Source organism: Polypterus senegalus, chromosome 1 (assembly GCF_016835505.1).
Source record: "Polypterus senegalus isolate Bchr_013 chromosome 1, ASM1683550v1, whole genome shotgun sequence".
Taxonomy (NCBI): domain Eukaryota; kingdom Metazoa; phylum Chordata; class Cladistia; order Polypteriformes; family Polypteridae; genus Polypterus; species Polypterus senegalus.
In genome coordinates this window covers 112,745,020-112,771,649 of record NC_053154.1, presented here as the reverse complement: position 1 = coordinate 112,771,649, position 26,630 = coordinate 112,745,020, and the positions used below count along the sequence as shown (strand labels likewise).

Genomic DNA, 26,630 nt, shown 5'->3' with positions numbered 1-26,630 from the left:
CTAAGTTAATAGATTTTATCCAAGTGACAGATAAAAAAAAGGAAAATACACACACACACAATAAAACTACCATCACATGAATTTGTCATACTGCACTCTGACAGCAATAAGTAATGCCCAAAACAGTTTTGTTCATGCTTTGATCTGACTGTCGTCAAGTAAAATGAAGTGCAGCATCATGTGTTTCATAGACTTCCCACTCTTTTTTTCAGTTATGAAAGCTATTTTCCGGCACAGCAAGGGTATAAAATAATGGAGTCTGAATTCATAAGGCAATTCTGTGTCTCATTAATAATTTTAAAAAAGGCTTATGCAATCAAATGAACAAAATGTTTACCTCACTATTATTTTAATGACAAGTAAAACTGAGATGTTATTTATTTTAAACATACAGATATTCATTTACAAAAGCCTAAGCACCTTATGGGAAATGATACAATATATGCAATTACTGGTTCTTCATCTTCTGGGTATAATATGATAAGCATTAAAAAAACATAATTGTAGGCAAAATAAACCCCTGTTAAAGACTGATAAAAGATGCAATTGTGGTACTGTGTAATCTATAACAATACTACTAAATGATACAGCATTAGTCTAAAACTGAAATTATGAAATACATACCATAGGTCTTAAAAAACTAACACTAGTAACTTTCCTCATTTCCAATGGTAATCTAAAACAAAAGCTCAGAAAAAATGGAACAACATGGTCCATTTGTTTTAATAACAAGAAAGCTTACTTAGTCTCTTTTGAAAAATAATGACAACGTAAACATATTGTGATGGACGGCCGGCATTTCAATACGGCCGGGACGTCCCTCAACAGAAGAAAGCAGCCTTTTCTGGGCACTACATCCCCCCGAACCCTAGATGGCAGCTCCCCTGGATGGAAATGGTTCCTCGGATTCCCACAGGGCTGCATGGGACATGGAGTCCGTCTCTTCAGCCCTGTTGGGTGCCGTGGGTGCCGCCAGGGGGAGCTCACCAAGAATCCGTGGACTATTATGGTTAAGTCAATCCGGAAGTGCTTTGGGGTCACAAGAACGGAAGCCCGCAGTACTTCCGGGACACGTGAGAAAGGACAATGTGGAGTTTGACCCGGAGAAGGTGTACTTCCAGGTCATGGACTTTAAAAGGACTGTGGGAAACCCAGCAGATTGAGTCGGAGTTGGGTGGTAGAGGAACGGAGCTGCTGGGAGTGGAGGATTGGTTATTGTTTATTATTATTGTGATTATTGATTTATTAGAGAATTATGGAGTGTGCGGGGCTTTGTGCTCTTTATTTAAGAAAAATAATTAAATATTATTCTTGGTGTTTTAAATGTGTGTCCTAGACGTCTGTCTGGTGGGTTCAACGGGGCAACAGCGCCTCTAGCATCCATAATATGCAAGTTAAATTTCTTCAGCTACATTGGCTCTTGAGAATTTAATTACTTGTAATAAAAGAATTTTACTATTAAGCATTGCTTTTCAGTTTTAATGACTGTTTCAGATTCAAGACAAACTCTATAATTGAAACCTAAGCTAAATTTAAGAGGAATATGTTAGTGTCACACAATAACAAAACAACAGTAAGTTTAGTATTTTGTTTAATCTTAATCATATTCCTTTTTTAAGCAATGACTTTCATGCATTTTTTCTTTTTTTCTTATTTCCACTTCCAATGCACCATGTCCAATCCTCTGTGTATGAAGTGCAATTTTATCACTGAATTCAATTTAAAAAGCAAACCATATCATATATCACAATATACTGTACATTAAAACCTAAAACTGCTTAGACAATTGGCAAAACTGAGAATACTGTATAACTTAAAATTGTTATCGGTAATTCATTACCAATGTCAATGTCAATTTATTTATATAGCACATTTAAAACAACATAGTAATGCTGCAGCCAAAGTGCTTTACAATAATAGAATAAAAAAAAACAATACACAATAAAACATAAACAGTAATAAAATATATGAACATAAAATAAGATAGATAATAAATAGAAATAATGTTATATGATCACAAAGAGGAAAACCATCAGTATTATTAAAGATCACTGAATGCAAGTGAAAAGAAGTGAGTTTTTAATCTTGTTTTGAACTGTTCATACCACAGCGTTCATTTTGTAAATGAAACGTTAGATTTAGTTCAACTTTACGAAACCTAAGGTATGAACAGAAATAATTTTAAAATCCTTTGGCTATCAAGTAATTACTTCAAAGCTTCTGCTTCACAGGTGCAGCTAACTGAATGTAACAATAAACATTGGCAAATGTAAAAAAAATTATATATACATATATACACATATATATACAGTATATATATATATATATATATACACACATATATATGTGTAAAAGTGCTTCTCAGAAATATACTTGTAAAGCTGAAAACAAGTTTACCTTTTTTGAGCTGCAATTTTTTTTACTTTAGTACTCTTTATGATACTATCTATTTGAATAATATATATATATATATATATATAAAGTACTTGAATTTATTGATAAGCAATTACAAAAATTGCATATTATTTTCTGATAAAGGTTACACATTTAAATTAAAATATTGTTGTCAAGCCTGAAATATTACGAAATTACTTCAATCACATAATATTTTTCTGAATAGCTACGTAATAGCACGGAGAAAATTTTAAGTCCTGAAATTGCCTAATATAGCAATTAAATGCTTTCATTCTCCTTTTCTTCAACCTTGCAGTATCAAATTATAAACCACAGCACATTTTCTAAATAGCATATACAGTGGTGTGAAAAACTATTTGCCCCCTCCTGATTTCTTATTCTTTTGCATATTTGTCACACAAAATGTTTCTGATCATCAAACACATTTAACCATTAGTCAAATATAACACAAGTAAACACAAAATGCAGTTTTTAAATGATGGTTTTTATTATTTAGGGAGAAAAAAAAAATCCAAACCAACATGGCCCTGTGTGAAAAAGTAATTGCCCCCTTGTTCAAAAATAACCTAACTGTGGTGTATCACACTTGAGGAAGGGGGCAAATAGTTTTTCACACCACTGTATGTAATACCAAACTATGTTAAAATATGTACTAAAAGCAGTTTTAATACTCTGCAACTTAATAAATGTACATATTCTGCATGATGAACAAAACTTTATACATTACTGAAATTTACAAGTCAAAAACTCATTAATCTTCAATTGTTTCAAACTTTATTATTTACATATATTGAATACAAATCAATTTTCTCTTGAAAACAACTACTCACCCTTGTCTTTCAGTTGGATACTCCTTTTCTTTGCCCCTTTCTCTTTCTCTTCCTTTCTCTTTTTCTCTTCCTTTTCTTCTGTTACGGTCTTTTGATCTGCTGCGACTCCTCTTTCGGCTACCCCTACCACTGCTGCGACTTCTAGACCGTCTGCGTCTGGAGCGGGACCTGCCAAATAATAACAATATAGAAACAGACTTAATTGCTTGTAAAATACATCACAGCAGTAAAATTAATGAACATCCAAAAATGTCCACTTGATAAGTTATCTGGTGATTGTCTGAACTCAGGCATTAACTCTTTGTACCGTGTGGATCTTTTAGCAAAGATCCAAACCTTTTGTACAAATAAGGGAATGATTGTGATTCAAAAATATGAATTGTAACATGCATCTGATTAAAGAGTCACAAAGACACAATAATTTAATGATTTAATAAAAAAAAAAAATTTCTACACAAATTCTTAATGCAAGGTATTCTGGGATAGCTAGAAGTACATACATTTTATTTTGCTAATGTATGTTTACAAAAGCATTAGCTTATATTGAAATGAGTCAGTGTAAAAACTTTTAATCAATATACAGTGTACGTGGGACTACATAAAATAGTTTCATATTCTGAAAATAAATTATAAAACAATCTCTCTATTATAAAAAGAAACCCTGGAAAGCAAAAGCAAGGCGACGATACGTGTTCTTCTCGGAAATTATCGAAAAAGATTTAAAAACACCTGTGAGACAAAAGAGACTTGCCACGGAGCGTCTCGCAGAGACCGTAAACATGAGACTTGGTGCCAAGAGACTGTCCCACGGGGACGTGAAACATGACATTCTTACAAGACACGCTCTACTTACAGTAGATATCATATAAGAGCACATCCATCAAAAAACAGTCAGTCGTGTAAAAGCACGTAGTTCATACAGATCATGTGCTCTCAACACATATAAAGTGTATAAGGAAAATATGGAGAATAGACAACCAAAGGCGGAGAGAAAAAAGGCAGATAACAGATTACGAAACCAGTAAAAATCTAAAGTATTGCAGAGTCCCAGCCAGTTTCCGGCCTATTTGGTTTTAAGTGACTGTTCAGTCCGATTGAGGGAGGGCGGAGTACAGCACGGAATACTGATAGTGGGGTATTGATTGATGCAGTAAGGGGGTGGGGCAAGACGCAGGGGATGAGGGATTGGAGAGGGTGCTAGAAAGTTGTGTTTGGGGTTACGAAGTCAGCGATTGTTCAAGTAAAACTTTTGTGACATTTTATCATGTCAGTCGCTACAGTATCAAAGAAAAGATAGAAAAGATTGCATTACCACAAAACAAAAGGTGATTAATCATTTGAACCAGGTGTAATTGAAATAAGAGCAGGACAAATCAAGATCAGAAATAAAAGGCAAGGAGTAGACAACAAAGTCTTTTCGCATTCGCATCATTCTTATGCACAAAACGTGGATTTACACAATAATAGACCATACGCTATGAGAATCAGTGGTCTCACAACAGTTAAAGCAATGACAAGTTGAATTTCAAAGAATACACAATTCGGTCAGGTATATATTTATTACATAGAGAAGCAATGGAAATTTTAATAGGCAAAAAGAAAGGTAATGTATATATTCCGCGAATAACATTACACACCAAAGGAGATTGTGATATGCCATTCTTATTAAAATGTTTACAGTTTACTGTGAGAATAGCTTTTTGCTATGGCAATCAATAAATCACAGTGACAAACATTAGAAAAAGTCGGATTATTTATTAGAGAAACAGAAACAATATTCACTCACGGGCAGTTATACGTTGCATTAGCCAGGTTTCCATCCAAGGAGTTTTTGCAAAAAAATATTTAGCGCTTCAAATTTTAGCTGATGGAAATGCTAATTATCGATAAAATGTTGTACATGTCGACATAATATTTTTCCGTTTAACTTTAGCGCATAAATTCCATATCGATGGATATTCCATACAGATGTCGCAAAAACTACATTGGAAACATTTTTTGTCGGAAAAAAGGGCTTTAACGCAAATAAATGTGTCACATGATACATTTTCATCACGTGCAATCAAAACGAGAATAGCGGAGCGGTTCGCATGGTCTGATGAAGAGCCTCGTTATTTCTCGTGATGAGCCAATGCAGTAGCGGATAGGCTGGGTCTCCTGCTACTAAAAGGGGTACCTGAACTCCCTCCACATCAACTGTAGCCTGGGGGTGTCTCTCAGGATGTCTAAATAATACAAAACCGCAAAGGTAGTTTACTGTGCCAGTCAAAATATTTAATAAACCGTGTGTTTCATTATCTAAACATTTTTTCTTATTATTAAATGGCAGATGTTTTAGCATATATGAGAAATTCTCTCATTAATATTAACTTTAGTTTTTTTTATTAAACGTCATTATTTTGTATTAATACAAATTTCAGTTTTAATTAAAAACCTTAAGGGAAGCAGGTTACAGTACTAATTCAGTTGTTATCGCACTGAGAAGGGATGTTGAAAGGTAGGCTCACCTGTACAGATCCGATGCTGCAAACACAGCTGCATCATGGGCACTTCCAGGAGTGCCAACGCAAATGTCTCGTATCATGCACCTGTCATCAACAAGGGCCTGGAGAACAATAGATGGCCACCCTTTGCGATTAATGTAATCGCGTAGCCTTCCGTCGGGGGAAGAATAGGCACATGCGTGCCATCCAGCGCACCGTAAATCTGTGGCACAAGATGCACCAAGGAATTGCAGTATGCAATTTCATTGGCCTCCGCTACAGTCGGAAGTCTGATATAACGCCGCATTAATTTTTCTTTAATAGCGGTACACACAGCATATACACATCGATGGACGGTAGTTTTACCAACCCCGAAAGTTTCTCCAACTCTCTATACTCGGCGCAGGTTGCCAGCTTGTAAAGGGCGATGGCAATCCGCTTTTGGGTTGGAACCGGTGGTCGATGGCAACCTGTGATTGGCGCAACATCAGGACTGATGAATCCACACAACATCTCAAACGTTGGCCGTGTCATTCTAAAATGTTGCAGCCAGAGATTTTCTGTAAAGTGTCTCTCCACCACCTCCTCCCAGAAGGTCTTATTTCGTCGTCTCTCCCATACCCGTGGGTTTCGTCGCACTGGGGTACTTTCTTCGAGCTCTAGGGCTATCGGACAAGCAACTGCTTCATTCTGCTGTCGTCTTCGGATATTATGTACAATTCCAATTATTTGTGAAACTGAAATAACAGTAAGCTGGCAAATTTCAAAAAACTGTCTAAATAATCTCTCCATTTCTTTGTTTCTTTGTTTAGTGGAGGGGGTGTAACGTGGAAAACAAAAGGTAGATAATTTGCGACATACACAAAATTATGTATGTTAACAGCTCACGGGTAGATTTTCTTTCATGATACAACAAAACTTACGCAACAGTTCGTTTTGGGGGGGATGACGTCATCACGCACACCATTTTAGCGATAAAAAGCCAGTTGGATGGAAACAGGCTGGAGACGGCAAATATCGCACATTTTTTTATGTATATTCTGTTTGTCGATAACAAAACGTCGCAAAAAACTGGATGGAAACTTGGCTATTGTCACAATGTGTCTCCAAAAATATTGTTTTTAATGAAGCTTTAAAGTAAAAGTGCAAATAATGAAATTGAAACAATTACAAAGAAAAAAAGAATTAAAATTGTATATCTGATTAACCAAACACAGGGGTTGGCGAGCGTAGCGAGCAGGGGGCAAAGCCCCCCTAGTAATATAAAATAATAATTTCAATGCTAGCATGATGTTTTTATTGAAATCTTTGATTTTATGCAGATATTATATTACAATTCCACCAGGCTCTGTACTTGCCACTATGCCATTGCTTACATTTAGCCAACTCAAATCCCACTATTTAGTATATATTCTTCAGAGTCAGATGACTTAGTGTAGTGGTCACCAAAAGGCAATGAGGCTGCTCTACATTGCAGCCATTTAGAATAAGAATGGCCTAAAAGTCAGGTCAGACAGATGTTTCAAAATCCTAACACCAAAGCAAAAAGCTGTTAAGAGTACTGCACACTTGAAGACACTACCTACACCATATACTGCTCCCTAGATGAGACACAATCCTTCTCCCTTTTTTTCAGCTTTTCGAGCAAAGCTATAATTTGTTCATTTATTATAATCAGATAAATCAGCAGACATTCTGACCTGGAGATTCCAGAATCCATTTATTTGACATTAACCTACATTTCATATCATTTCTATATTATAAAAGTGAGGTTTACAAAATAATAACAGAGCTAACAATAATAAATTAAAAGTTTCTGTAAAACCTACAGTATAAATTAAACATTTTATTACGAAGTTTAAAACCACATGTTTAATTCCCTTAAGTGCTTTATGATGATACCCTTAAGTATATACTACTATATAATCAGCTGAAGGAGTTAGTAAACCTTCCACTTACTTTATTCGTGGGGCACATACTGTGATGACAGCTGCCACCAAACAAACAGAATAAAGACAGCAATATATTCTCAAGCCCGCCTAAGATTCATGGTGGGCTAGAGAATAGCACTGGTTTTCAAGGCAAGGGCTAGCCATTCATACAGAAATTCACACATGTATGACCAATTTAGAATCATAAACTAAAATAATATGAGAGTCTTTGGGATATGACAGTAAAACTGGAGTACTAAAGAAAAATCTATATTCACTGAAAATATTTTTAAAAATTATACATTGACTATTTATAACGTTTTGTCTACATCTAAAACAGATGCTAAAACACTTTTCAAAAAAAAAAAACATTTACATTTACTTATTTGGACAACATTTTTATCCAAAGCGACTTATAATATATGAGACACAATTTGTTACATTTCCTTTGTTTTTCCAGTTGCAGCACAGGTGGTTTAAGTGACTTGATCAAGGTCACACAGTGTCAGTGGTAGGATTTGTTCCCACTACATCATGGTTTGAAGTCCAAAGACTTAACCAAAAAAGAAAACAATTTATCAAACTCTTTTTGCAACACAATTATCATTAATAAAGCTTCTTCATTTTCTTTACGGTATCCCCTTCCCTTCTCCAGATTTGTCATCTATTATTTTGACAAAACAGGGTCAAATTTTTATTTAAACCTGGGCTGAAGCACACAAATAAGCAAGAAACTGAATGTATTACATATAATGATGTAAGTGTATTAAGTGCCCTACAACTTAAAAAGTATGACAAAAATTATATCTGTATAAATATGCATGTTAATTCCTGGATATATACTAAATTAAGTTTCTTATGTTACAAACATCTACAATGAATCTAAATGTCAATTTCACCAGACAAAATACATATTAAATAATTATTAGTTTATTTAAACCCAGAAAAAAATTGTCACTGCTATTAACAGTTAGCTACATGCTGTAACATTTTTTAATCTCTTAAGGAAATGGAACGTTTCCCAATGGCAAACTCATATTTTCATTTCCTTGAAGGTCTAACTATTTCTCCACCAATCCATTAAATCTTTCCAACACTATTGGCATGGGCAATTTTCTCAGTGAGTTATCAATAAAGTAATTACTGCTATGCTACTGCAGACAGCAGCTTATCTTCCATGACCCCTTACATGCATGGATATGATCCCCAACCACAACATATTTGGATAATTAGATTGGTGGATGTGAAGGTAGACAGTATGTTATTTTTATCTCTGTGCATTATATTTCTCCTAATACATTTTCATTGAAAATTACACATTATATGATAGCACTAACATTGAAAACAGTATCTACACAATGCAAAGCCTATCAGACAGAGTTTGGCTTAATTTCATTTTCTAGATTGCTAATTCTATGTTGATTTTCTTTTTAAAATTATTTTAGAGCAGTGTATTACCTCACAAAAATGTGCTACAACTTAATTAAAAAAAAGAAATATGACAACAAAATAATCCAAAATAAATATTTAATGTATTAATAATTATAAAATGGCAGAATTATAAACTATTGTTTACTCTTATAATAAAAACTAATAAAAGGCAGAGATGTTAATAAACAGTATATGCTAAATTTTTAAATTAATAAAGAAACATTAACACCCATATTGTATTTGTCTGAATTACATTTTACTCAAACACTAAAATAATGTAATAAAAGCAAGTATTTTAAACATAGAAGACTATAAATTTAATGTTATTAAACTAACACTTGTGGTTTTTTTATTTATACAGTATGTATCTTACGGATCCTTGGGATTTCATTACAAATGTGTTTATTACAGATCAGCAAGATATACAGGATTACATCTTATTCAGATCTGATGCCACCACAATTTAATATTAAGCAATTCTTCAGAGATATGGAAATATAAAAAAAAAAAAAAAAAGGAATAGTACAGCAGGATCAATTAATTGAGGATAACACTACTCAATTCTGCTATATTTTAAAGAACTGTTCAATGGTTCCATTATGAAGAGAGTTTTTCCAGTGAATATTTTCCATGAAAGGCGAGTTTAGCTGCTACATTGGCCCCCGTTTTTACTTTTTTTCAGTCTGTTGTGGCATGACAAACACAAGACATCAGGCAGATAAGGCCAAAACATTTGCTATCCTTCTTTCCATGCATCCACATTCCATGCAATATTTTTTCAGCTGAATGATAAGTTACTGGGGATGTCACACTACATGACAAGTGGTCACAGACATGCACCATGATTCACTGAGATTGTGTTAAGGAAGGATATGACTGAAAATTGCTGGAAAAGTTGTGAAATGTGACACTAGCTTAAGTGTTTTGGATTTTTCCAGGGAAATATGACACTACATCACTCACATGCTGTCTTACGAGATACCATAAAAGATTGTTCACTGAGAAGTAATATCATATGACTATAATCTAGAACTTTTACAGGCTGTTTGAAGAATTGCGAATCTACAATAGACAGTAAGGAAAGGTTATGAAAGTATCCATTAATATTTCTAAGGAATCCACATCTAGCATCAGCAAAGTTTATATGCAGCAATGCCGGTTGTCAATGAATCTGTTAAATATGTATTGAAGAGGCAACTAACACATATTTTGATAGTCAATTAATCAGATAATTATTAAGAAGATACTTGGGCAATTTTAAAAAGAATAAAATTATTTTCAAGTATAAAGGCAAACGTGTTCAAAATATGAAAAAAATAACATACATATATGAAAAACCTGAAAAGGGTGTTAAGAGTACTGATTTTGTAAGTGACCAAAGATTTTCCCCTGTACATTAACAGTAGATTCAGAAAGTATTCAGAGCCAATTCACTTTTCTCAAATTTTTCTAGGCTGCAACCTTGCGTTAAAATCTTTTAAATTAATTTCCCCACATCAGGCAACATTCAAACCAACATAAATTTCTCAAAATGTGTTAAAAATAAAAAAAATTGAAATATAATATTGACAAAAATATTCAGACCCTTTACTCAGTACTTAGCTGAAACACTTTTGGCTGTGACTCTGGTCAGGAAATTTCTTCGCACATCTGGATTTAGGAACTCCTCTGTCATTCTTCTCTGCAAATCCTGTCAAGCTCTGTCAAGTTGGATGGAGACTACCTATAGACAGCTATTTTTAGGTCTCTGTAGGTATCTTTATTAAATTGTTTGTCTTTGTGAACCTTCAACCAAGTCAGAGGTCCAGAGTGCTCTGAAGCAGATTTTCATTTAAGATATTTCAGTACTTTGCTCCAGTCAGCTTTCCCTCAACTCTGTCTAGTCTCCAAGTCCCTGATGCCAAAAAACAACCTCACTAAAAGATGGTGTCACCACAATGCTAACACTGGAATGGTATTTCAGATAATGAGTGGGGCCAGGTTTCCTTCAGACACTATGCTAATCTTGGTTTCATCAGACTAGAGACTTGTTTCTTACAGTCCGGGATCCATTTTGACTAACTACAATGGGTTTCCTGATGTATTTTGCTAAGAAGAGGCTTCTGACTAGCGACTCTGTCATAAAGTTCAGATCAGTGTATTATTCCACTGATAACTGTCCTGCTGAAGTTTCTCCCATCTCCACACTGGTTCTATGCAACTCAGCAAGGGTGACCATTGTGTTCTTGGTCACCTCTCTTAACATGACCCCTCTCCTCTGGTTGCTCAGTTTGAATGGTTGGCTAACACTAAGAGAATCATGATTTGTTATATTTATATTTTTATATATATTTATATTTTTATATATATATATATATATATATATATATATATATATATATATATGTGTGTGTGTGTGTGTGTGTGTGTGTGTGTGTGTGTGTGTGTGTGTGCATGTCAAGACAGCTGGGTCTTTTACTGGGGCTATATACACACACATATACAGACATACATACACACATACTCAAACACACACAATCATCCTTCACTTGATTAAGCATCAGTCTCTGTTAACCGTCAGGGCCAAAAAAATAAAAACCACAACCCAGTGCCTACCTATTGCTGTACTACTACAACAAGCTCTGCACATTGGAACAACATTTCTTTCTGCTGCTGCGTAGTGTTCTTCAGCAGCAGCATGTGTCAGGCCACATTTTAAAATCACAGTGTTAGTTACATACCTTAAGTTTGAATAGTGTATTGTAGCTTTTCTCTTTCATTATAATTAATCTACTATACATTGTTATGGACAAGAAATAAAATTTTTGGTATTGGAATTGTCACAAAAAATTATTAAACGTTTACAAAAAGGCAAAAGTGCTTCAAGTATTGCTTCAGTTGGCAGAATGGGAAGAACAACATTGAACAATATAAAGTGTGACATGGACAAAATTGAAAAATGTGTTGAAAATGGAGGTGTGCTCCATGACCCAGATAATTGAGTATAAGACAGGGCACCATTTGTTATGGTTGTTCTTATTACACTGGTTATTACAATATTATACAAGTTCATTAATTTTATTAATACTATATTTTGTAAATAAATGTGGCTATTTGCTATATATATATGCATATACATATATGTGTGTGTATATGCATATATACATATGCATATATACACATACACTGTACATATATAAAGTGCTCTAATTATGCAATTTTCATTACGCTATAACTTATTAAGTTTATTACATAGAAAGTCACTCAAAAAAAAAGACCACTGAGAAGTGTGCGAACTGACGCCTGGTTTTTGAGTTTTGTGTGAAATGATGCCAGATTTGGCTTTTTTATCTGTTTTTTTTTGTGTTGTTCCAATGCACATAAAGAAAACAAACATGTGTAAACCAAAACATTCGTAATTGCAACAATTTTCTGGGAGAAATGGTGCATTTTCTGGGAAAATTCCAGGGGTGCGGATAATTTTGGCCATGACTGCATATACATATACACATATATACTGTATATACAGTGGTGTGAAAAACTATTTGCCACCTTCCTGATTTCTTATTCTTTTGCATGTTTGTCACACAAAATGTTTTTGATCAACACACACATTTAACCATTAGTCTAATATAACACAAGTAAACACAAAATGCAGTTTTTAAATGATGGTTTTTATTATTTAGGGAGAAAAAAAATCCAAATCTACATGGCCCTGTGTGAAAAAGTAATTGCCCCCTGAACCTAATAACTGGTTGGGCCACCCTTAGCAGCAATAACTGCAATCAAGTGTTTGCGATAACTTGCAATGAGTCTTTTACAGCACTCAGGAGGAATTTTGGCCCACTTATCTTTGCAGAATTGTTGTAATTCAGCTTTATTTGAGGGTTTTCTAGCATGAACCGCCTTTTTAAGGTCATGCCATAGCATCTCAATTGGATTCAGGTCAGGACTTTAACTAGGCCACTCCAAAGTCTTCATTTTGTTTTTCTTCAGCCATTCAGAGGTGGATTTGCTGGTGTGTTTTGGGTCATTGTCCTGTTGCAGCACCCAAGATCGCTTCAGCTTGAGTTGACGAACAGATGGCGGACATTCTCCTTCAGGATTTTTTGGTAGACAGTAGAATTCATGGTTCCATCTATCACAGCAAGCCTTCCAGGTCCTGAAGCAGCAAAACAACCCCAGACCATCACACTACCACCACCATATTTTACTGTTGGTATGATGTTCTTTTTCTGAAATGCTGTGTTCCTTTTATGCCAGATGTAACGGGATATTTGCCTTCCAAAAAGTTAAACTTTTGTCTCATCAGTCCACAAGGTATTTTCCCAAAAGTCTTGGCAATCATTGAGATGTTTCTTAGTAAAATTGAGACGAGCCCTAATGTTCTTTTTGCTTAACAGTGGTTTGCGTCTTGGAAATCTGCCATGCAGGCCGTTTTTGCCCAGTCTCTTTCTTTTGGTGGAGTCGTGAACACTGACCTTAATTGAGGCAAGTGAAGCCTGCAGTTCTTTAGACGCTGTCCTGGGGTCTTTTGTGACCTCTCAAGTGAGTCGTCTCTGCGCTCTTGGGGTAATTTTGGTCGGCCGGCCACTCCTGGGAAGGTTCACCACTGTTCCATGTTTTTGCCATTTGTGGATAATGGCTCTCACTGTGGTTCGCTGGAGTCCCAAAGCTTTAGAAATGGCTTTATAACCTTTACCAGACTGATAGATCTCAATTACTTCTGTTCTCATTTGTTCCTGAATTTCTTTGGATCTTGGCATGATGTCTAGCTTTTGAGGTGCTTTTGGTCTACTTCTCTGTGTCAGGCAGCTCCTATTTAAGTGATTTCTTGATTGAAACAGGTGTGGCAGTAATCAGGCCTGGGGGTGGCTACGGAAATTGAACTCAGGTGTGATACACCACAGTTAGGTTATTTTTAACAAGGGGCAATTACTTTTTACACAGGGCCATGTAGGTTTGGATTTTTTTCTCCTAAATAATAAAAACCATCATTTAAACACTGCATTTTGTGTTTACTTGTGTTATATTTGACTAATGGTTAAATGTGTTTGATGATCAGAAACATTTTGTGTGACAAACATGCAAAAGAATAAGAAATCAGGAAGGGGCAAATAGTTTTCACACCACTGTATGTGTGTATATATATATATATATATATATATATATATATATATATATATATATATATATATATATATATATATATATATATATATATATATATATATATATATATATATACACACACACACATACATACAGTGCCCTCCACAATTATTGGCACCCCTGGTTAAGATATGTTCCTAGGCTTCTAATAAATTATTCTTTTTCACAAAAAATATAGGTTCACAACACAAAAAAGAGAAAAATCCAACCTTTAATTGAAGTACATTTACTTCTACATTTAAATCCCACATTAAGAAATACATTTTTTAAATGAAATCATGTGTGCCACAATTATTGGCACCCCTGCTGTTAATATTTCGTACAACCCCCTTTTGCCAACAAGACAGCACTTAATCTTTTCCTATAACATTTTACAAGGTTGGAGAATACAAAGGCATGGATTTTTTACCATTCCTCTTCCCAGAGTCCTGGGTCCTCTTTTATGTACTCTCCTCTTCAGGTTTTCAATGGGGTTGAGGTCTGGGGACTGAGATGGCCAAGGAAGGAGCTTGATTTTGTGTCTGCTGAGACATTTTTGCGTAGATATTGCCACATGTTTAGGTTCATTATCCTGCTGAAAGAGCCAATAATGACCCATCTTCAGCTTTCTGGCAGAGGCCACCAGATTTTGATCTAAAATGTCCTGGTATTTCAAGGAGTTCATGAAGCCATGCACCCTAACAAGGTTTGCTTGGCCTTTGGAAGAGAAACAACACCACAGCATCACAGATCCTCCACCGTACTTTACAACTGGCATGAGGTGCTTTCCCGCATACTCATTCTTGGATTCACGCCAGACCCACTTAGAATGTTTGTTGCCAAAAAACATAATTTAGGCTCATCTGACCAAAGCACACAGTCCCAGTTGAAGCCCCACTACCGCCTAGCAAACTCCAGACGTTTACGTTTATGATTGTAGGTGAGAAAAGACTTTTTCCTTGCATGTCTCCCAAACAGCTTGTTGGCATGGAAATAACATCTTATGGTTATCACAGAGACTTTGTGACTCCAAGATACCACTCTTTGGTGCAGTTCTCTAACAGTGAGCTTTGGAGAATTTTTTACTTCTCTTATAATCCTCCTCACTGTGCGTAGTGGCAAGATAAATTTGGGTCCTCATCCAGCCTTGTTTGTCACTGTTCCCTTTGTTTTACACTTCTTTATTATTCATCTGACTGTAGATACAGGCAGCTTTAGGCGAGTAGCTGTTTTCTTGTAGCCATTACCTGACTTATGAAGGTCGGCACACATCTGCCTTACTTGAACGGCATGTTCTCTTGTCTTTCCCATGTTGAAAAGTGGCTAAGAGCAATAGGACTCTGTGTCATGTCGTATTTATACCCCAGGGGCACAGGAAGTCATTCATAATTAATTAAAAGTTCCAATCTACTCTGATCAACTTTAAAAACAAAACTAAAAATTACAAAAATGCTTCAATTACATTTATTTTATAGGAATTGTTAGGGGTGGAAATAATTGTGTCACACATAATTTCATGTAAAAATGTATTTCTTAATGTGGGATTTTTTTTCCCCAATGAATAAATGTACTGTGTGATTTGATGTTTTGCCACTCAATACATCATCTCCAAAAGCATTCTGAATCATCTGTATAGTTTACATGGACGAATGTTCAACCTTAACGCAGAATTTGATGCAGATTCGTTACTCTACTCGCTCAGTCATTTTGAATATGAAAGCTACACAATACACATGCTCTCTCAACAGAGTGTAGAGCCCTCCAATGACTAGTCCAGTGAAGTCATCATTGTTCATGCATGTGCATTCCAGTCCACTCTCCTTGGCTGCTGCGCAAACCATTACTATATTAATAATGGCTGGTCTTTTAGCGGACAGACCCGTATATATACAGTGTGTATATATACATATACAGTATATATATATACATATATATATGTGTGTGTCACAGGAGTCTGGGGGTCAGTCTTTACTTCCCCCGGGCCACGAAGGGGCTACCGCCCTGGATGTTGAGAGGACCACAGGGAAGAAGCAAGGAGGCTCAAGCCCAATGGAGCCCATGGCCACCACCAGGGGGTGCCTGAGCATCGTGGAGCCCAAGAGATCGACACTTCCGTCACACCTGGGAAGGTGGGGGAAGATCCTTCCAGCGACACCCGGAGTGCTTCCGGGTGCAAGGGCAACACTTCCGCCACACCAGGAGGTGCTGCCGGAAGACTGTCATCAGGCACCTGAAGCACACCCAGGTGGGCATCAAAGGGGCCACCTCACTCCAATCAGGAAGCTAGAGTCGGGAGCGGGAGCAGGAGCAGGACGAAGCTCCCGTGAGGAGAGGAAAGGTGCCCACAGACACTGAGAGAGAGGCCCGTGAAGAGGGTGATTGGTGCTGGGGGCACTGTGTGTTGTGTGGGACTTTATTTTGTATTTAATAAACGTGTATCTGGACAAAGTGCTGGTGTTATTTGGACCCAATCTCACAATAAAAATATATATATATATATATATATATATATATATATATATATATATATATATATATATATATATATATATATATATATATATATATATATGTATATATATATATACACACACATATACACAGTTGTGCTTGAAAGTTTGTAAACCCTTTAGAATTTTCTATATTTCTGCATAAATATGACCTAAAACATCACTCAAGTCCTAAACGTAGATAAAGAGAAACCAGTTAAACAAATCAGACAAAAGTATTATACTTGGTCATTTATTTATTAAGGAAAATGATCGAATATCACATATTTGTGAGTGGCAAAAGTATGTGAACCTTTGCTTTCAGTATCTGGTGTGACCCCCTATACAGCAATAACTGCAACTAAACGTTTCAGGTAACTTCTGATCGATCATTCCTGCACACCAGCTTGGAGGAATTTTAGCCAATTCCTCTGTACAAGAACAGCTTCAACTCTGAGATGTTGGTGGGTTTCCTCACATTAACTGCTCACTTCAGGTCCTTCCACAACATTTCGATTGGATTAAGGTCAGGACTTTGATTTGGTCATTCCAAAACATTAACTTTATTCTTCTTTAACCACACTAGAATTACCAGAACCTACGAAAAAACTCATAGATCTGTCCCACCTTAAATCGCTTCTTAAAACCGTTCTCACCTTTCCGCCAGCGTCTTTTGTAATCTAAATGTGCTGATAAAGAAAACTGCAAGTAGCCGGCTATTCCATCCCCCACCGACTTAGAACGTGCACAAACTTCTCCCAGCTCATGCCTTGATTGATTATCTGGCAGTGAAGTGGAAGTAATAGATCATTATTTGGAATACACGCAATTCATGTGTGTTCTGTTTCTACAGTAATCCGTGTAAACACTTTTTTAAAACAGAAACGTTTTTCATATTGTAAAAGTAAATGACAAAATGTAGGCATAAACTATATGAAGAAATATCGAAGAAACACTTTCACAAAAGGTACAAATATAACAGAACAAGTATGCTTTTATTCAAAAATATAACTGCAGAAAAAAAGCCGCCTTAGCATGCCAATTTGACACACACTTACTACTTTTGCCTCGGTAGCGTAATGGTATCAGCAGCTGACTGATAATCAAAAGGTCACGAGTTCGATCCCACATGACTCAATTTTGAGAAGCAAACTGCTCTTATTCTTACTATTTTAGAATAAAAACATACATTTGATTTCAGTGTGTAACAGCCAGTGTAATTTATGATACTTGTAAAGGTTAGCTTTGTTGTTTTTTTTTTTATTCACTTTTCAATCTCTCAGTTGTGTTCAGGATCCTACCCTACACCCAATTTTCTGACAGTGCTGTGTTCACATAAAGATGCGCTATAGCTCGACAGCAAACTTGTGACTGCATTCTCGTACCAATGCTTGCGAACTGAAATGCCTGCGTGCACTTTTCGTGGCATTACATGTCTATTTTTTTAGCATGCCTGTGTCGCTCAAACACAGGAACATATGTTGGTGTACAAGTATAACAAAACAAGTGCACTTTTACTCTAGACTATAAGTGAAGAAAAAATAAAGCAAGTTACAGTAGGTGGTTGATACGACTGCTTGCATGGTGTAATGCTAAGAACTGCTGATTTCCGATCCGTGCTATATAAAATCATCACATTTAAATATTAACAATTCCCACACACCCTTCCTACATTTATGACATGTGTGCTTGTTGCAGTGTACACATCTCTCTGTGCTATGGTTCCTATTACACTGAATGAGCACCTGACACTGTAGTTTCTTCCCTATATAAATAACATTCGAGCTATAATGCGTCTCCAAATAAATCACATTTGAGCTATAGCGCATCTTTATGTGAAAACAGCAGTATCAGATGAGGAGGGTAAGATCGTGAACGCAACTGAGAGAATGGAACTAAATTTAAAAAAAAAAAAACACTAACCTTTACAATTATCATGCATTTACACTGGCTGTTACAGACTGACTGAAATCAAATGTATGTTTTTATTCTAAAATAGTACAGTACATGCAATATTATTTGAAAACAAACAGTATCAGATCGGGTTTGAATACACGCTGACACTGTTACAGAAGGCATCGGCTTATTCAGTGCAGCAGTTTCAACGCACAGTACCTGCAATATTATTTGAAAACGAACAGCGTCAGATCGGGCACAAATTCAAACCCGATCTGACGCTGTTCGTTTTCAAATAATATTGCATTAGTGCGATGATGTTTTTACATATATTGTCTCTTTCATTCATCTTGTGGTTTGTAATCAGTGACCGCGTGTTTTTTTCCCCGATCTTGCCAGTTCGCACATGTTGCTGTATGGTGGTGTTTCTTTTGTACTCCAGGACACATAGTGGACAGAATAGTACAGAGCAGTAAGTTCAGCGCTATATGCAATCAGACAGACAGACAGGCAGAGAAGGAACTAGATATATAAATAAACAGGGAAGGCACTGTATAATAGATATATAAAAAAACAGCTAAGAGGATAGATATATACCGGTAGATAGATAGGAAGGAACGGCACTATATGATAGGCAGACAGGGAAGCTCCTATGTAATAATAAAATTACTGTTATTAGACAGGGAGTTCAGGCAGACAGAACGGCAAAGGTTAAAAATAAATAAATTTTCTCCCCAGTGGGGAATCGAACTTGGATCTCTTAAGGCACAGCAAGTCTGCTGCGCTCTAAGTGACGAAATCTTACCACTACGCCACAGAAGCAGCTGTTAAATTTTTAAACCTTTTATGAAAGTGTTTATTTGATCTTTGGCCTTCAGGCTTCACACATTTTATAGTTTATGCCTAAAGTTTGTAACACCATATATCCATCCATTTTCCAACCCGCTGAATCCGAACACAAGGTCATGGGGGTCTGCCGGAGCCAGTCCCAGCCAACACAGGGCACAAGGCAGGGTGCCAACCCACCACAGGACACACAAACACACCCACACACCAAGCACACACTAGGGCCAATTTAGAATCGCCAATCCACCTAACCAGCATGTCTTTGGACTGTGGGAGGAAACAGGAGTGCCCGGAGGAAACACGGGGAGAACATGCAAACTCCACACAGGGAGGACCTGGGAAGCGAACCCGGGTCTCCTAACTGCGAGGCAGCACTAAAATATGAAAAAGTTTTTGTTTTAACATTGTGTTTACACAGATTACTGTAGAAACGGAACACACATGAAATGCATGTGTTCCAAATAACAATCTATTATTTCCACTCTAAAACTCCACTTCACTCCCAGATAATCGAGGCATGAGCTGGGAGAAGTTCATGCACGTTCTAAGTCGGTGGGGAGATGGAATAGCCGGCTGCTTGCAGTTTGTTTTTATTGGCACATTTACAGGACAAAGGAGGCTGGCGGAGAGGTGAGAACGGTTTTAAGAAACGATTTAAGGTGGGACGGATCTACGAGTTTTTTCGTAGACTCTGGTAATTCTAGTGTTAACCATTCTTTGGTAGAAGACTTGTGTGCTTAGGGTCGTTGTCTTGCTGCATGACCCACCTTCTCTTGAGATTCAGTTCATGGAAAGATGTCCTGACATTTTCATTTGGAATTCTCTGATATACAGGTGCTGGTCATAAAATTAGAATATCATGACAAAGTTGATTTATTTCAGTAATTCCATTCAAAAAGTGAAACTTGTATATTAGATTCATTCATTACACACAGACTGATGTATTTCAAATGTTTATTTCTTTTAATTTTGATGATTATAACTGACAACTAATGAAAGTCCCAAATTCAGTATCTCGTAAAATTAGAATATCAATTAAGACCAATGCAAAAAAAGGATTTTTATAAATGTTGGCCAACTGAAAGGTATGAACATGAAAAGTACGAGCATGTACAGTACTCAATACTTGCCTTTCATCCTCCAGACGGAAGGTTCGACACAGGCCTGGGTGCCGTGCTAAGCCAAAGTGTCGATGGTGTGGAACACCCCATCATGTTCCTGAGCCGGAAACTGTTGGACCGGGACACTAGGTATGCAGCGGTGGAAAGGGAGGCTTTGGCGATTAAATGGGCGATTACTCAGCTTAGGTACTACCTGTTGGGCCGGGTGTTATACTACATGTTTCTTTATGTCACTATATCTGGACAATACTGTTATGAGTTTTATTCACATGTGCATGTTAACTGTGGCACACAGGGGCTCAGCAGTTAGAATTGCTAGCCAAGCATTGGAGTAGATAGCCAAAGGCAACTGGAGGCTTGTATAGTCAGCTTAACTCTTTCAGGGCTGATGTCAACTTTTGTCGAAATTCAGGGGTAGAGGATGGTAATCAGCTGTAAACTGTGACAAAACTCGCCCTTACCTTTAAGTCTGACTCTCTTTGCTAGAAGGAAGGTTAAGCAGCTTTGTTGATTTAACCGCGCTATCCTGTGTGAGTAGCGAAGAACAAACAATCCCTAAAATGGCATCGACATCTGGCGAGAGACTAAATACGTCATGAACGTTTTACATATTATTGCTGAATCGGACTCTGACTGATCAGACTTGGAGTTTGATGCAAGTAATCAGAAGATGGACATTGAATACAAACATGAGGTACCAGCGTTGTGTAGTTGCGTTTGCCTGGGAGGACCACCACTTATGATGACAAGAGGTATAAACCATATTGTGTCACACTATGACTGCCACTGATGCCCACCTGCTGTGCTAAGAACATTTTATGTTGATTTATGTGTGAAACTGTTGCTTTGTGTGCTTTTCAGAAAACTGAGTTTTTTGGAAAAAATATTCAGCCCTCAAAGAGTTAAACACAGGTTAGGGTATTTCTGTCCTCTATCAGCACAAATCTTCTTTCCTTATTGGGAGAATGAGAATCGGCATGTAAGCACTATGATATGTCTGTATTTTGGGGAAGAGGAATTCAGCCCTTGTTTGGAGACAGAGAAGACCAGCAAATGAAGCAAGACATTATAAAAGGTCTGGACAGTGACCAGACCCTTCGAGGCTGCATCGACACAAAGAGTTGTCGAAAAACCTCCCAGCGTAGGGACGAAGAAAATGGCTGACTGTGTTGATTCAGATTCCCACCTGGATAAAAGTCTGTCCATATGCCTCCCCGTCTGTAACCGCGTAAAACGTCAGTAAATGTAAGCTAAAAGATATTTTGTCTCATGTGATTCTTGTACCGCCGTAATCACTATGGGAGGGATATCGTCTTTTCTGGTATATTATGATATTGTTTAATTTTTTAATAAGCCACAATATTAAAAGAACACATTTCCAAGAGAGCTAATGCCTCTGCAGGAAACACCGGGAATTCACCCTTGTCACGGACCATGCACCGCTACAGTGGATGGCTCTGCACAAGGAGTCGAATCCGCGGGTCACACGGTGGTTTCTTGACCTACAGCCATACAAGTTTTCGCTCATTCACCGTCGGGGTGTTCTCCATGCCAACCCTGATGCTCTTTCTCGGGTTTACGACCTCTCGGTTAGGGGGGGCCTTGTCACACACATGCGCATGGGAGGCAGCTAAAGGGCTTAAATGAAGGCAGTTCGGAGGCATGCCGGCATGTGCACTGACTCTTACTCTCACTTCCCTGTAGACCATTCCTGGGAGACTCCACCTGGCTCTCTTGACATCACTTCCGGGACCGAACCAATGGAAACAGACCTTACCAGCTCCGGCCCCCCTGATGTCACATCCGGGCCTGATCCAATGAGCGATGAACACATGCCCGATCCTTATGACCTCACTTCCTGTCTTCCCCTTTAAAAGCCTGCCCTTTTCCCCTTTTCCCTCAGTCTTGTTTTGGACTCCATTGTATGCACTTCAGTGCTAATTATTGTGATAAAAATGACTTTTGCAGCCGGGTCACCCCCTGCCAGCAGCCTCTTCTCCGAAACCCCTCTGAAACGGTGATACAATGGGAAACAAATTATTATTTTTTTTACTCCTCTTTGCTCGAACAGCTGCTGGTGTGCTGCTGCTGCCCTCACACGTTATATGCAATTCGCTCGCCTAACACTATATATATATATATAGTGGCAGATGGCCAGGACGACCCTTCAGCATATGTTACAGGGGAGCAACCATGGCAGACCCAATACCTCCCACTGGACGCTAGATGGCAGCCACCATGCGGTGCCTCAGACTCCTGCTGGGCTTTATGGGAGTTGGGGGAGTTGTCGGGGTGCAGCCCTGTTGGGTTCCACAGGCGCGCCGGGGGTGCTGCAGTGGGAGCTGCTGGGCCCTTGTGGGCAGTGTTTCGCCACACCTGGAAGTACAGCCGGGATTCGGCAATCAAGCACCTGGAGCACTTCCGGGTGCTTAATAAAAGGAGCCAGCAGCCACCACTCGGGAGTCAGAGTCGGAAGGAGAAGGACGAGGTTGCCTGGGAGGAGTGGTGAAGGAAGAAGAGTTGTTGTGACGTTGGTGTGCTTTGGGACTGTGTTAGGGCTGAGGGACCTCAGCTGAAGAAAAAATAAATCTTTTGTTGATTTTAACGTGCCTCCATTGCGAGTCTGTGTCGGGTGTGGCGCATATATATTTGCCTTTTACTATATATATACTGTATATATATATATATATATATATACTTACATATATACACATACATACACACACACACATATATAAAGATGAAGCTTAGTGTAGTGTTGTAGATTTTGAGATCATGAAATAAGATGAGGAATATTACCTTGGAGAAACTATCCACAGGAAGTAAACAACAATTAAACATCATTTATTACCACCTTTTTTGTCAGGGACAGGACTTTGTACCATATTTACTATTAACTGTAACTGCATTATTAGCTACAATATCATTTCAATTAATGTGATATTTCATTGTAAAGTGTTAGAATATTAAAAGCCAAACTGTTTATTGAAAATGACAAGAATTAATAAATTATTACGCCACACCATTCACCCCATTGCTCTTTTTTGTCAGCAATAGACAAAAGGAAAAGCTATATTAATAAAATTTGAAAAAATATATTAAAAAAAAAAAAAGGAGGCGTTCCTTAAAGTTAAAATCATTAGTTATAATTTGTAGCACACTCTACATATATCTACTCTATATGTATATAAAATCCTAAGACTAAAAGTGCAACGATTTTGTGCAATGATTTTATGTGACTTTTTATGTCAAGCTTTAAATTGGGCTTATTTTAAAATCTACATATATATGTTTGGTATAATTCTTTTCAGAATTTATCGAACTTGTGATGTTGATGTGATGTTGTTAGATTTTCAGATTCTTATTCAGTTTTTAAATTATAAACTAAAATATATCAAGAACTCACGTCCCATGAGACAAGACTGTGCGAAGAGATTTAACCACGCCTGGGGCCGGAAATAAAAGACAAAGAGTACATAACAAAGTAGAACGTTGTAGAAACAAGGCAGTGAGACTAAAGGACAGCTGCTGTACAGGTTTTTAAATGTTCGAAGGGCAGCATGAGATGCAGATCGCATGCCTTGGGGGGGAGTTGGGGTGTGCTTGGGGGGTTGGCGAGCTAAGCAAGCAGAGGGCGAACTTCCTAGTATTAATATAACGGATATAGAAAAAGCAACACATCAAGACCTTCTAGGACCAACCCCAGTGTGCACGTGTCCTCAAGTGCTACATAGATTTTATAAAACCACCAGCCAAAATAATGAACGGAAAGCCCATGTCATTTTTGATACAAATCATGAAAATATTTTATGTAGATTGTAAAATAATAATGAGTAACCTATATAAATAGATTCAATTGTAACTGGACTTGTTATTTTATAATAGTCAATATTGGGTTTATTTTCCCCACTAATAAGATATTAAAAAGCCCTGCAGATTTTATTTTTTTCTCCAGTCGTCTGGAATTTTTTTTTTGTTTTTTTCTGTCCTCCCTGGCCATCAGACCTTACTCTTATTCTTATAATTGTTAATTAATGTTGACTTATTTTATTTTCTTACTGTGTCTTCTATTTTTCTATTCTTCATTATGTAAAGAACTTTGAGCTACATTTTTTGTATGAAAATGTGCTATATAAATAAAAATAAATGTTGTAAAAATACAGAATGTTTTGTAACTGAGGATATGTCAGTAAAATAGAAACACTCATTATACATTGTCAAGCCTGGCCTGGTACTCGTGATGATGATTTTCAATCACGTGTCTGTGGTTAATTCAATACATAATGTCTGGTAAATGAATCTATGTAAAATGCACTTATTCAAAGACGTACCAGTAACATTAGACAGTTATTTAGGTATCCCATATGTCATATATACTGCATTCGCATGGAAATAACGGGAGCACCAAGCTATTTGGATCAATGCACAGAATGGTCCTTTTAAATGACAATGACCAGTCATATTGTATAATTAAACATTCTGATGAGGTTTCTGATAATGGACACACTAGTGGGTTTGACTCTGAAGTAACTGCATTCTTTATGCATTTAGTTTTGTTTGTCTTGTGTTTACTCTACTTGTCATTATTAGGATACAATCAAATGAAAAAATTTCATAGACAAAGGCCCATTAATAGACAATTACAAAAGAGCACTTAAAATGATTTAACAGATTTAAAGCTGTGGAAAAAAAATACAAATATTTATAAACTTTGCATAAATGTAAATTTAACACTACTGTACTTTTCCAAATGCAGAATTACACAAAAACAAAAGCGTGTTTACATAAATACTACGTTAATTGTATTCTTATACAATGTATATTGTACAGGCTTCAAAACCCAATTGACAACAGAAATAAGGTGATTGTTGATTTTGTTTTCAGCGATTAAGAATACTGTTTAGGTAGCTTCATTAACTGAGTGTCTCTACAACATTTCTGGTAACACATTGCAGGTCATATCACCAGAGAGATTTTCCTCATGCTCCAAAGCATTATGAGCTGCACCAAACAAATTTCACTGGACGTGTTCAAATACTAACTAAATACATTTTATTTTAGCATAAAGAAAGAAAGAAGTTTGTTTTTTTTACCATTGTAGATGGATGTGGGGATGTAAGCAAGGTTGGTATCACAGCCAAGGTTAGATTCAGTCCTGCGCTAAGTAGAGTTAGAATAGGCACATGCACCCAGCAGCTCTATAATGGATGGTAGTTTGGACAAATAATAGTAATGGGGAAAGCCTGCAGAGTTTGAAACGTCACTGAACTCCACAACATTCAACATGAAAAAAAGTACTGATCTAGTTTTTAACTGGACTACAATGGGGAAAATGGTCTTTTAAGTGTCTCTGAGGGGTAGGGAAGGGTCTGCAAACTATGACAGACCAATTATTGTGCCCAAAAATGTGATCTGAGCTGTGAGATAGCAGTGCTAACCACTGTGCCACCGTGCCTCATGCAACAAAAGACACAAACAAAACATCACAAACAAAATGCAACAAATAGCCACACATTAACAATAGGTGAATAAAATGTAGATCCTGGAGCTCTCAGAGTTTCGATTTTGTGGCACACACTGGATCTGCCACAACACAGCATCTTTCATCTTTCCATGTATGTGTGCAGATGCTTTTCACTTTGTTCCTCCATAAAGAAGGAACACCTTGTAAATAATCATAAAAAAATCTTTCATTAGTATTACAATTTAATGGGGTCTCATTCTGACAAGGATTGGAGAGAAGCTTTAAGACTTGTTTTCAGATGTAGTTGAGCTCATGGCTAGTTAGGCATGAAAAGTAGCCATGCACACACTGCCAGGCACAGGGATCAGTGTTTTATATCCAGTGGCAGTACACTAGCATAGTGTATAGTATAGTATTCTCATAATGGTCTTCATGCAGTGTTTCTCAACCTTTATGGCCCTGCGACCCAGTTTTGTCTTTTTAGGTGCATTGACAACCCACTAGCAGCAAATGCAAACCACCTCCTTGGTAAAAGGAACGTGACTGGTAAATTGAGGGGGTAGTTTTGAGGTGACTCCCCCTAGGTGAAATGAG

At 37.1% G+C, this 26,630-nt stretch overlaps 1 protein-coding gene across 1 annotated transcript in view; it reads right to left on the bottom strand.

The window, feature by feature from the left end:
• The window catches only part of rsrc1 (arginine/serine-rich coiled-coil 1), a 474,039-nt gene that overhangs the window by 335,887 nt on the left and 111,522 nt on the right, over nt 1-26,630 (bottom strand). Inside the window, exon 4 of the mRNA XM_039756272.1 lies at nt 3,246-3,413. Coding sequence (XP_039612206.1) covers nt 3,246-3,413 — 168 coding nt within the window. The remainder of the gene's footprint in view (nt 1-3,245; nt 3,414-26,630) is intronic.